The following is a 13,354-nucleotide window of genomic DNA, read 5'->3' as shown; positions in this document are numbered from 1 at the left end:
CGTATATGTCATTTGTTTTGCACATATAGTACAAGGAAGGGGAGGAGTAGACCATTAGGAAGAAGGGCATGCTTCATTTTGGTGGTAACTACATCAAGAACACTACAGGATTTTGAAACCACAAATTAGCTGATGACTAGAGAAAACTTTACTTAGCTTTGGAAAAGCTGTGCTTCAAATAGCGTACGGATAGCCCAACTAATTCCTTAGTCTTTCCACTACTATATGCTCCTTCCAATAGAGTAATACAAACCTGTCACTTGTTTTTAATAATGCTTGCTCATTTCCCCAGCAGTTTTCTCTTAATCTACTATCTTTGACTTCCTTGCCTTAGCTTACAGTAACATTTTAATACAGGGACTATAACAATAATGCTGGACTCATTTATAATTCTATCTCTTCAAACACACTTTCTCACATGAAATGTTGTCAGGATTAATTAAAAAGAAAGTAAAGTGACAAATAAGAAAACCCTCTTTCAAAAAGATTTTTTAAAAGACCTTTGCTCTGAAAGGCAGATATGAATCACTGACAGCACACAGGTGGATATTAGCTGGGTGTAATGAAGTTCTCACACTCTTTCACTCAAGCTTTGTTTCAGTCCAACTGTGCCCTCTACAGTCTTATCAAGTGAATGAAGGTGACTTTAGCTTGAAAGGAATCTGATAAGTCTCTGATACTCAGTCCACACTTTTCAGACAGGAAAGCAATATTTGATTCTTTATCAAAATTTCCGACCTATTTAATTTGGGGGAACTCTCTAAGATAAAAGGTAATTAAATTTAACAAGTGGATACATTTGCTTGGCTGTGTGATGACCACTGCAAAAGAAAATAAAGTTTTATATAGTCTAATTGTGTCCTTCGATACTGAAAACTATTATTAGTGACAATGTGGAATTTTACCTGAGCCCTCGAATCCTGGAAAACAGCAAAAGTTAAGATATCCCTCTGCCCTTTGTGTTGTGGAAAACAGCTTATTCCTAAGAACCACCACAGATGCCTCCTCTTGTTTACCTATGGCAATGCCAGACAAAGATATTCCAAATTGCCATTTTTTTGTCTCATAAATTATCATCTGAAGTGTTTATTCCTACTAATCAATTGGAACAAACTGCTTATTAATCAAACTGTAAAGTTTCACTCCTTCCTCCAGGCTCCAGAACTCGGACTCACTGTCAGACTGAGTCAACAGATAATCTCTCCTAAGAACAGGCTGACCTCAGGGTAAAATATTCTCTGATCTACCATCCACTCAAGCTACTCTTTTATCCCATTTGCCCACACCCTACCCTTAATACCCTTGTTACTTCCTCTCAAGAGAAGAAAAACCCCTTTTGATTAACCACTGAGAGGCTTGCAGATCTTAGGGTCACAGCATTCTCCCTAATGCGATAGTTCTCCTCCCCCAATTGCAATAGGCCCCTCCTCGCACTTACCCTTTTGAGTAAAGTTTCTCCTTACTGTGCTGCTATTGTTTGGGTTTTTTTAGTTGACATTGGCAACTGATAGAAGAAGTAAATATTGCTGCATCTGGATATATGTGGTAATGGGAGACTGAAAACTCTAAAATTTTTATTTGATTTTTATTGGAGTATAGTTCTTTTACAATGTTGTGTTAGTTTCTTGCTGTACAGCAAAGTGAATCAGTCATACATATACATATATCTGCTCTTTTTTAGATTTCCTTCCCATTTAGGTCACCACAGAGCACTGAGTAGAGTTCCCTGTGATATACAGTAGGTTCTCATTAGTTACCTATTTTATACATAGTAGTGATATATGTCAGTCCCAATCTCCCAATTCATCCCACCCACCCCTTCCCCCCTTGGTAACCATAAGGTTGTTCTCTACATCTGTGACTCTATTTCTGCTTTGCAAGTAAGTTCATCTCTACCATTTTTCTAGATTCCACACATAAATGGTACTGTACAATATTTGTCTTTCTCTGTCTGACTTACTTCACTCTGTATGACAATCTCTAGCTCCAACCCCATCTCTGCAAATGGCACTATTTCATTCCTTTTTATGGCTGAGGAATATTCCATTGTATATATGTACCACATCTTCTTTATCCATTCTTCTGTTGATGGACATTTAGGTTCCTTCCACGTGCTGGCTATTATAAATAGTGCTGCAGTGAACATTGGGGTGCATTCATCCTTTCGAATTATGGTTTTCTTTGGATATATGCCTAGGAGTGGGATTGCTAGGTCATATGGTAGCTCTATCTTTAGTTTTTTAAGGAATCTCCATACTGTTCTCCATAGTGGCTGTACCAATTTACAGTTCCACCAACAGTGTTGGAGGGTACCCTTTTCTCCACACCCTCTCCAGCATTTATTGTCTGTAGATTTTTTGATGATGGCCATTCTGACTGGTATGAGGTGATACTTCACTGTCATTTTGATTTGCATTTCTCTAATGATTAGTGATGTTGAGCATCTTTTCATGTGTTTCTTGGCCACCTGTATGTCTTCTTTGGAGAAATGTCTATTTAGGTCTTCCACCCATTTTTTGATTGGGTTGTTTGTCTTTTTGATATTGAGCTGAATGAGCTGTTTGTGTATTTTGGAGATTAATCCCTTGTCAGTTGCTTTGTTTGAAAATATTTTCTCCCATTCTGAGGGTTGTCTTTTCAGTTTGTTTATGGTTTCCTTTGCTGTGCAAAAGCTTCTAAGTTTCATTAGGTCCCATTTATTTATTTTTGTTTTTATTTTCATTACTCTAGGCGGTGGGTCGAAAAAGATCTTGCTGTGGAAAACTGTAAATATTAAATGATTTGGTTCATTCAGTGAATTATGAGTGTTAATGAATACATTAAACAGTCCACAAAGAGAGAGTCCTTTAAGCATCTGCTGTGTGCTAGGGTTTCCTCTACTAGGCCACAATTAGAAAAATCTGTTTGCTCAAAAAGCACATAGGTCAGTACAGAAGACTAACATAAAAAAACATCATGAGATGCATTGATAGAAATGTACACAAAGTGCTATGTTTACATTTGATAAAGTCATTTACTATGAGTGCCTAGGGTCTATGGCAGGAAAATGATGTGACCAGAAAAGTTTGAGAGTAAAGGTGATATCTGAGAAGACCATCAAAGAATAAACACGACTCTGTCAGATGAACAAACTGTGAAGAATCTGTATTTGGCATTGGGAACAAAGTGATCACAAAAACCCCAAGTAATACCATGGTTCCTCTGGAGAGCAAAAGTAGTTGGAACTGACTCAACTGTAGCTCACATATGTAAGACAACTGAAGGGGAGCTGGAAAGATGAGCAGATACAAAGCAGCACAGCCTTTTACAACTATGAAAGTTGGGGACTGCACAACTCCAGTGGGTACCATTCATAATAATGTCAATGTGAATGACACAAGCTGGAGTTGTGTACAGCCCTGAGCAAGACCTCTGAGCAGGTACCAAATTAGTAGAGTATTTTTATGCCAAGTGTATAAGTTAGGATGCTTTTGGTAGCAAAAAAATGGAAACCCAATCTGTCTGTCTTCAACTTTAAGAGGATTTTGGAAAGAACATCAGGGCTCACATAACAGAGGAGGACCCTATGGGGCCTTCCTAGGATAGACCCCTCCCCCATATCCTCTACTTTAGCTCCTCTCTGAAGTACATAGATAACAGCATTTGATGCACATTTCCTGCTTTCCAGATGCTAAAACTCCCACCAAATGGAAGGTTAACTACTTAATGACCATGAGCACATAGCCCCCAGGCCTACTGGAGCCAAAGAATTGATGACGTTAACCCCTGTGACACTGTCCTGAAACCTCACCATCAACCAAACAGAGAACTGTGCACAAGCTGATCACATACCCTGGGACTCCCCTCCCTCACCTTGCCTTTAAAAACACTTTGCTGAAACCCATCAGGAAAATGAGGCTTTTTGAGTACTAGCTGTCCGGACTCTTTGTATGGTGCCTTACAATAAAACACGGCACTTTAGTTCACCACAACCCAGTGTCAGTAGATTGGGTTTATTGCACGTGGATAAGTGGACCCAAGTCTGCTTCAGTGACACTCACAATACTGCTATGGGGCTTTTGCACAGCAATGGAAACCATAAACAAGACGAAAAAACAACGCTCAGAATGGGAGAAAATATGTGCAAATGAAGCAACTGACAAAGGATTAATCTCTAAAATTTGCAAGCAGCTCACACAGCTCAATATCAAAAAAACAAACAAAGTAATCCAAAAATGGGCGTAAGGCCTAAATAGACATTTCTCCAAAGAAGACATACAGATTGCCAACAAACACATGAAACGATGCTCAGCATCACTCATCATTAGAGAAATGCAAATCAAAGCTACAATGAGGTATCACCTCACACCGGTCAGAATGGCCATCATCAAAAAATCTACAGACAATAAATGCTGGAGAGGGTGTGGAGAAAAGGGAACCCTCCTACACTGTCGGTGGGACTGTAAATTGGTATAGCCACTATGGAGAACAGTATGGAGGTTCCTTAAAAAACTAAAAAAGAGAACTACCATACGACCCAGCAATCTCACTACTGGGCATATACACTGAGAAAGCCATAATTCAAAAAGAGTCATGGACCACAATGTTCATTGCAGCTGTATTTACAATAGCCACGACATGGAAGCAACCTAAATGTCCATCAACAAATGAATGGATAAAGAAGGTGTGGCACATATATACAATGGAATATTACTCAGCCATAGAAAGAAACGAAATTGAGTTATTTGTAGTGAGGTGGATGGACCCAGAGTCTGTCATACAGAGTGAAGGAAGTCAGAAAGAGAAAAACAAATACTGTATGCTAACACATATACATGGAATCTAAAAAAAAAAAGGTTCTGATGAACCTAGGAGCAGGACAGGAATAAACACAAATACATAGAGAATGGACTTGAGGACACAAGGAAGGGGGAAGGTTAGGCTGGGACGCTGTGAGAGAGTAGCATGGACATATATACACTACCAAATACAGAATAATAGAGAGCTAGTGGGAAGCGGCCGCATAGCACAGGGAGATCAGCTCGGTGTTTTGTGACCACCTGGAGGGCTGGGATAGGGAGGGTGGGAGGGAGACGCAAGAGGGAGGGGATATGGGGATATATGTATACATATAGCTGATTCACTCTGTTATACAGCAGAAACTAACACACCATTGTAAAGCAATTATACTCCGAAAAAGATATTTAAAAAAAAGAAAAAGAAAATAATGGAGGGTTTGTAAAGAACAGGGAAAAGCCAAAAAGTGCTGGATATAATTGAGGATTTCTGCATTAGGAATTCTGCAGCACTGTGAACTACAAGAAAATTGAGTAGGGGGATGAAGATTTAAGAATGTTCAACTTTTTATGAATTTAATTCCTTTTTTCACCTTTTTTTATGAGTAATGGTTAAAATTTGAATTCCTTTATAAATTACTTTTGGGTGATTAACTGTGTTTTTTAAAATGCATCTCTGTACAAAGACTCTCTCAAATTTATTATGGTGGCCTAAATAAGTTAATACATCTTGAAGGTCTTAGTGGTAAATCACCATGTTTAATTCCAAGAGAATTTAAAAGGTAAAGAAAAATTAGTTTCAAAAATATTTTCAACAAGTTGACATTTATGAAAATTTTTGAAAGATGAGCAGCTATGGGCATACCACCTTATTTTAGCTGATGAACTAATGAATATAGACTTCACACATTTTCAAAGTACTGAACTGCCTTTTCTTCTATAGCAATCCGCAACATATACCAGGTTCAAAAAAACCAATAATCTTAAATCATGATTTCTTCCCTAAAATCCCCTTTCTACTCATTTATAAATCCTCCTTAATATTAATTTTTTCCTATCATATTTCTCAGCCTTGATTATTTCATGTATTTGATGTACAAATGTATTGAACACTTACAATATGTACAAGATACTTTTTTTTTAAAGCTACATGTTAGTTGACTCTTTCGTGCTTGGCACTGGAAGATACACTGTTGGAAGATTCAGCCCCTGCACTCAATTTCTCACAGGTTCAAGAAGATTCAGACAAGTAAATCCACAATTCAACACCCTACTCTAAAAGGTATGAGAAAGGGTTGCCCAGGGGGTTTTGATTGTAAAGAGCAGGAGAAACTATCTTTTCCTGGGTATGGGAGGATTCCTAGAGATGTTACCTGAGAAAAGGAAGATGAGAAGAAATTGCTAGGTGAATAAGGGATACTTTTTAGCTTTTATTTCTATTCAATTCTCACAAAAGAAGAAAAAGTCAAAAAAATAAATGAAGGTATGTGACTCTCAGAGCTCCTTAGGCTCTTTGGTATCTATATTTGTAGCTGGAGATACATGTGCCACAATTATGTTCTAAGTTAAGGGAGTCTGCGTGTGTCATGCATCAAGCATGTAGCACAAGCTCATGTTAATAAAAATAGCCAGTCAGGCATAATCAAGGTAGAAGAGCAACAACTCACTACATATTTACCGATACCTTTCCTCTAGTCTCCTCTCCTGTGTTCCTTTCACCCACCCAAATGTTTTGGTGTGTAAACTTTCCTCTCAAGACAATGGAGTCCACAGCATGGCCATCACAAGTTTGAGTGTTGAACAATAGGTGAGATCCCTGGTGAATAATTACACCCAGTTGGAGAAGACTAAACAGTGCTTGGAGCCAGGTGAGAGAAATAGCGTTTGGCTTATCTGCTCTGAAATAATATCTGAAAGACTCAATCCATAAAGTTTCCATATGGTTGAAAGCAAGTTGAAGAGTGAACACTGGGTCTTAACATTGTGTGTGTGTGTGTGTGTGTGTGTGTGTGTGTGTGTGTGTGTTTTGATTCATCAAATGTTAGGGAGAAACATTTTATGACAGAAAGAGCACTGGCCCCAGAGGCATGGGTTTAAAGTTCTGTATCTGTCACTCTCTTGACAGGAAGCTTTTTAAAAAGCTCATTTAATGACTCAGTTAATGCTTTTTTACATATGAAAAAGAATGAGCCTTTTTCAAACTTAAAAGTTTGATGATTTCATGGTGACTTTTAGTCGCAGCTTTTTAAGATTCCCCATCTAAATAAACTCTTAGGCTCCATGACGTGTGCCCAACCTAGACATGCCGAAGGGGCTTTGAAATCCTGGCCTGCTTTCAGCCAACTTTATGCATTTATATCAGCTGATTTGTTACTTGATAAAAATGTTCAGGATAATGCAGTCACTTTTTTCAATGTTGTAGAAAAGACCATTTCAGAAACAGATTACAACAGCCATGATAATGGACCGGAGTCCTGAGGCATTGAGCTGAGAATTCCATCTCCCCCTGCATGAGAGAGGCAGGTTGTTACCCTCTACAGAATCTAAGTTGGGGATTTGCTCCCTAACCCCCTAACTCTGGCTAACAGCTTCCCATCAGCCTACCATCTGTGAATGAATCTGGACCTGCAGATTTATAGTCTCAGTTGGTACCGTGTCTTAGGATGTGGAGGACAGCTCGCTTATTATTCCCTAATGCTGCTTCTTCTCAATCTTAAGAGCTAACTCAAGATTTAGTGAATAATCTATACACACGTTACATGAGCTACTCAGATTCCCTCCCACATCGTGTCTTCCAGACTGAGGAGTTCTTCCAACTGCCTATTCTCAAACCCCCAACCTCACCCACACCTTCAGCTGAGGAGCTGCTTCCTCAGCTGCAATGGAAGGGGGAGGCTTCTGGAAGCCTTCCAGTGCCAAACGATGCAGGGGACACGGGTTCGTGCCCCGGACCGGGAGGATCCCACATGCCGCGGATCGGCTGGGCCCTTGAGCCATGGCTGCTGAGCCTGCACGTCCGGAGCCTGAGCTCCGAAGCAGGAGAGGAGACAACAGTGAGAGGCACGCGCACAGAAAAAAAAAAAAAAAAAAAACACAGGAAAGCATTGGGGCAGTAAGACGGGCAGTGGACATGAACAGGCCCTTCATACAAAAACAGAAAGACACCAGTCTGAAAAGACCACAGAATGAAGGACTCCAACTACGTGACATTCTCGAAAGGGCAAAAATACACAGACAGTAACAAGACCAGCAGCTGTCGGGGGCTTGGGGGCACTGGTAGGATGTTCTGGTAGGGCACTGGTAGGGAAGGTGGCCCCCAGGGATGTTTCGGGCAGTGAAATGGTTCTGGGTGGCACTGCAGTGGTGGCTGCAGGTCATCACACCTGTCCAAACCTGAACAGTAGGACACAGAGAGTGAGCCTTGATATAAACTACAGACTCCAGGGGAGAATTAGGTGTCAATGCCGATCCATCACTGAGATGACGCGCCACACAGGCCAGAGACGTTACCAAGGGAGGGAACCCAGAGGGACGGGTATAGGAAAGCACTGTCTGCTCGATTCTGATTCTCCTATAACCCTAAAGCTGCGCTAAAGACTGTCCACCAATTAAAAAGAAGAAACGGCTTCTAAGCACGTGACAATACTCTCAACCTCATTCACGATTCAGAAAAACCCCGAGGGAACGTCCATACTGCTTACCGGGGCCTAGGATGAGCGGGAACACGCCGCGGCCTCGCCCCTTCCTGTCGGGCATCGCGCTGGAGCCCAGAGTCCCCCTGACTTGACCCACCGCACCCCACCCCGCGTTTCATGCCGTCCACAGTCTCTACACATGACATCTTTTGATCAGATGACTCACTGTCCCAATTACAAGGTTTCAGTTTCTCTACAGGAAGAAACCAAAACCAGCACAGAGGGGAGGCTCTTCAGTCAAACTCAGGGTCTGCCTGCCTTCACGTCCCGCTCTTCCTGACGGGAGGCCCACATCCTAAGGAGGGAGGTCCTTACCAGCACCTCAGGAGCCTCATCCAGTCCACCTCACGCTGCTCTGAGAGCCTCGCCAACCTCTGCAGCTACCCAAGTCCTGGGCACTTGAGGGCCGTCCCCCTTCCCTGAGTCACTGAGCCACGTGCTCTGACAATGCATTTAAAACCAGGCTCTCGGACTTCCCTGGTCGCACACTGGTTAACAATCCGCCTGCCAATGGTGGGCACACGGGTTCGAACACTGGTCCGGGAAGATGCCACATGCTGCGGAGCAACTAAGCCCGTGCACCACAACTACTGAGCCTGCGCTCTAGAGCCTGCGTGCCACAACTACTGAGCCCACGACCCGCAACTACTGAGGCCCGCATGCCTAGAAGCTGTGCTCCACAATAAGAGAAGCCACCGCAATGAGAAGCCCGCGCACTGCCACAAAGAGTAGCCCCGGCTCGCCGCAACTAGAGAACAAAGCCCGCGCGCAACAACAGAGACCCAACGCAGCCGAAACTGAATAAGTTAAATAGTAAACAAATAAAAAATTAAAATGAATGAATAAATAAATAAATAAAAGCAGGCTCTCCTTTGTCAGCACTCTGGAGTTCCCTATGTATCGACGGGCAGGATTCCCGAGCTCTCCTGTAATTACGTCTGTGAAGTGCCTTTCCCGAGGAGCACAGAAGCTCCTGGAAGCAGAGAATTGCTTCTTAAGATCACATGCAGAAACTGAAGACATTTGATGCTTATGTCAAAGATAAAAGACACAACACTAGATGGTGTGAAGGGTCCTCGAGGCCAAGAGCCAGGCAAGCAGGACACTTCCTCTGGGGACCCTTCCATCAGCAGAGAAGAAAATGTCCGTGGCCAGAACTGGCACTCAATTCGCTTTGAGCTGAGCAGCACCCGTGTAATTACACAGGCTCCCCAAAGAGTAATTACTCCCACATTTAAGAAAGGAGATGGCTTTTCAGGCAGGGAAGGCAAGTACAGTCTTCCCAGCTGGATGCACTGTGTGTGCTGATGGTCACGATGGAGCTGGGCCCCAGAGCTCTGCTCTCCCCTCAAACCCCCAACCTCACCCTCACCCTCAGCTGAGGAGCTGCTTCCCTGAGAACACAGAAGCCATCGGAGGGCTTCCCCACCTGCAACCCTGCTCAGCCATCCCCTCCCCACTCCAGGACCACGGGCAGCAGCTCTCCCCTCCCCCACACGCATCTACTGGATCATTCCCACTGTTATTTCTCCCATCACAACACAACACAACACAACACAACATCCTCCCCGGACCTCAGCTCCTACCCCAGCTACTGTCCAGTTTCTATTTTCCCCGTCACAGCAAAATGTCTTGAAAAAGTTGGGACCAGAACAAACCCAGTTCTCCCACTCCTCTCTCCTAAGCCTCTCCGATCAGGATTTTACCCCACAGATCCATCCAAACACATCATCGGTGAGTTAGGACCTCTCCCCCCCAGTGCTGGGCTCGATGGTTAATGGCTCCGCGGAAAGGCAACCTCGTTTGTCCAGTCACCCAGGGAACCTCTAAAGTGCTTCCCACATGCAGACAAAACGCTGTGATTAATATTTTAGGAGAAATACTCAGCGTGGAGAATACACTTGAGCTGCTGGAGGAAAGAGGTAGCGGCACAGAAAAGAAGTTTCTGTAACTACAGAAATGAACAGATAAGCTGTTTTAATGGTAGCAAGTATGGGATGAAGGAGAACGAATAAAAACCATTCAGAATACGACATTAACAAGCCTCACACCACAACGTGGTAACAGAGGATGGAGAAGGACTTTAGAATGAACTCATTTTTCTGGGCAGGTGACAGGCTGGATGATGCAACGATGAGCCGCCAGAGACAACAGGACAAGGCAAGGGGCAGGGGGGCTGTAAATAATCATTTCTGGATCTACTGGATCTAGTCATCCGAGGTGCCCTTTGGACAAACTCCATAGAGATGCTGGCAAGTGGCTGGACAGAGGCATCTGTCTGGTCCAGGGGGGAGAACTGACAGAGCTGGAGGTGAAAAGCACCAGAGGGTGAGATCAGACGGGGTGGAGAGTCATGGACCAAGGGTGAAACGACAACACACACAGAGGGCGGAAGACAGAGTCAGTCAGGAAGACAGCAAGGAGAGATCTGTCACAGAAACCCACAGAGCAGACTCTGCAGGTGGCAAGGCGACAGTGGTCTGAGGTGACGACTGGCAAGTCTCCACTGCTTTGTATGCTGGATGCCAGGTCACCTCAACCGGATCAGGTTCCGTGGAGGGGCAGAACCAAGACCGCAGGCTGCACGAGACAATTCAGCTGGGAAACAAGAATCTTTGCCAGAGACCTCACTGCATGGTGTGTAGCGCGACCCTCTGAGATTGTAAGAGACAAAGAGCGCAATTTACTGGAAGGGTGACAAGGCTGTTCTTCCAGATGATCCTCATTGCATCCCTCGACTGAGCACTGAAAACAATGTACCTATGTGACAACGGTGTTCTACTGAACAGACAACTTATATGCACTGAGTGCTCCCTGGACAGCACGCTCTCGGCTTACAGGAAGCACGAGGAAGGCACCAACGTCAACACGTTAGGGGCTGTTGCTCAGGAAGGCTCGCGGCCTACAGCGGGATCCTCAGGGAAACCTTTTAACGCTCGAGAACAAAAGCGATTTGGCAGGACCATATAAGTCAAGCAAGGGATGGTGTTTTGCCACAAATGTCAAGAACACGAGGCTTGTACTGTGGCTCTAAGAGGATCCTGGGATCTACACGTAGAACTTGCCAGAAACACTTGGTGCTGACCTGCTCCTCTACACTTTGTCTAACCACATCTTTTACCGACTCCTACTTTCCCATTTTAACTTTTGAACTATGCGCCTCCCAAGGTGTTATCACAAAAGAACAGCAGCAGGTAAATACGTAAACAGCAAAACTCACCAGAGGCTGACTCATTTTCCGCTGCTCTTGGAACAACGTGCAGGACTGTGACAGTGGAGGCGGACCTGGAGAAGGAAAACGCAGGCAGTGAAGCTACGACTGAAGCGGCTCGGGGTGCACGAGCACCCGCCCCGCGCTCCACAAGAGACACCTGTGGGAGACCCATCCTTTCACCTTCAGAAGGGCCTGTGAGAATAAGGAGGGAGCAACCACCCTCAGGTCTGTAACTCCCACGTGACTCTGGTACCTGAGGGGATACTTTATTTTTCCATAGCGAGTGTACATTGAATCCTATTAAAATAAACCTCCGTCATTAAATATGAAATTAAAAAACGCTTATAGTTTATCTCTTCTCAGTCTGTTAACAACTTAGATCACAACATCCACAGGATACCCAGAATAAAGGGACACACTCAGGTGCGTTTCAGTCTTGCAATGATTTGTACAAACTTTACAAACTTAAGTGCGACGCTCGAAAACATCTTTTATTAAAGCTGACTTTAAGTGGACAGAACACCTGCCCTAGGAGTTTGGAGTCCTGTGAGCGACCCCACGTGCACACCCGGTGAGGGTCTAGGACAAGTCATCTCCCTTCTCAGGCCCCATCGCTTCCTTCCTCACCCGAGGCAGCAGGACAGAAGCCCTGCAGACTCATCCTGCACCGATTACACTGGGCGACTCCACAGGGCACAACCCAGGGGGGCGGCGGACGCTTACATTACACAACCAAGGTGCTGACGCGCCTTGAGACACACGTGCGAGATGCCGAGACGGCGACAGGAGGGGGAGGACGAGGAGGAGGGGGAGGACGAGGAGGAGGTGGAGGATCGGGGTTGGACGGAGGGGAAGACGCGGCACGTCCCGGCCGAGCCTGTGGACCCTGCTCCCCCAGGACACCCGGAGCTCACAAGTCCCAGGGGAGCCCCATCCGGAGCAGCCAGCCCTGTCCTCCAGCCCGGCCCCTCCACCTCCGGGAAGCGGTCAAACCCTCCAGGTGGCTCTACCGCGGGGCCCGGGGTGGGCTACCCCAAGCCCTGCTCTTCAAGGGCCGCAGGCTCCACAACCAACTACAGGCCTGCAGACGCAACACCTACCCCGTCGGGACTCGCTCACCGGCCCCGGGCTCCCGAGGCTCCGGTCCGGGGGCTGCTCCTCGGGCGCGCTCCTCTCTCGGGGTCCCTCCGCTCCGCCTCCCGAGACCACTGGGCCAGAGGAGCCGGCTCTGGGCCCACGTCCCTCCCGGGACCTCGCTTGGCCCCGCGCTGCACATGGTCGGGCACTGCACCGCTGCCGGCCGCCCGGCCACTCCGGCCCAAACGCGGGCTCCGCAGCTCGAGCTCGGAGGTCACAGTTCCAGCCTCCGCCCGGCCCACGCGAACCCTCGCCCGCACAGCCAGCTCCCGCGGGCTGCCGGCCGGCCGGCCCGGACAGCGTACCGCCCCGCAGGCCCCCGAAATGCTCGCCCGCAAGAGGCCAAGACGGGGGAACGACGGCCAGCGACGACCTGGGCACGCACAGGAAGCGAGGGCGGGGCGGCGACGGTGCGCGTGCGCCAACACGCACAAATCATGAGGCGCACCTGCGCAGGCGGACGCCCGAAGTCCGCCTGCCAAAGCCCGCCAGGAGCACGGGACAAGTACCCGGACTCCAGAAGCCTCCCAGAA

The 13,354-nt window shown here is 45.9% G+C and overlaps 1 protein-coding gene across 2 annotated transcripts in view; it reads right to left on the bottom strand.

The window, feature by feature from the left end:
* The window catches only part of LOC308611498 (uncharacterized protein), a 192,446-nt gene extending 179,400 nt beyond the window's left edge, over nucleotides 1–13,046 (bottom strand). For both annotated transcript variants that reach the window (XM_081260245.1, XM_081260246.1), the window contains exons 1-2: nucleotides 12,785–13,046; nucleotides 11,691–11,755 (exon numbers count right to left, since the gene is read on the bottom strand). In XM_081260245.1, the coding sequence (XP_081116371.1) occupies nucleotides 11,691–11,755; nucleotides 12,785–12,960 (241 nt within the window). In that variant the 5' untranslated portion in view covers nucleotides 12,961–13,046. The remainder of the gene's footprint in view (nucleotides 1–11,690; nucleotides 11,756–12,784) is intronic.
* Between the last annotated feature and the right edge of the window lie 308 nt (nucleotides 13,047–13,354).

This window comes from Mesoplodon bidens (assembly GCF_964165515.1).
Source record: "Mesoplodon bidens genome assembly, contig: HAP1_SCAFFOLD_120, whole genome shotgun sequence".
In the NCBI taxonomy this organism is placed as follows: Eukaryota; Metazoa; Chordata; class Mammalia; order Artiodactyla; family Ziphiidae; genus Mesoplodon; species Mesoplodon bidens.
The sequence above is the reverse complement of the archived record's forward strand: the minus strand, read 5'-3'. Positions and strand labels throughout refer to the sequence as shown.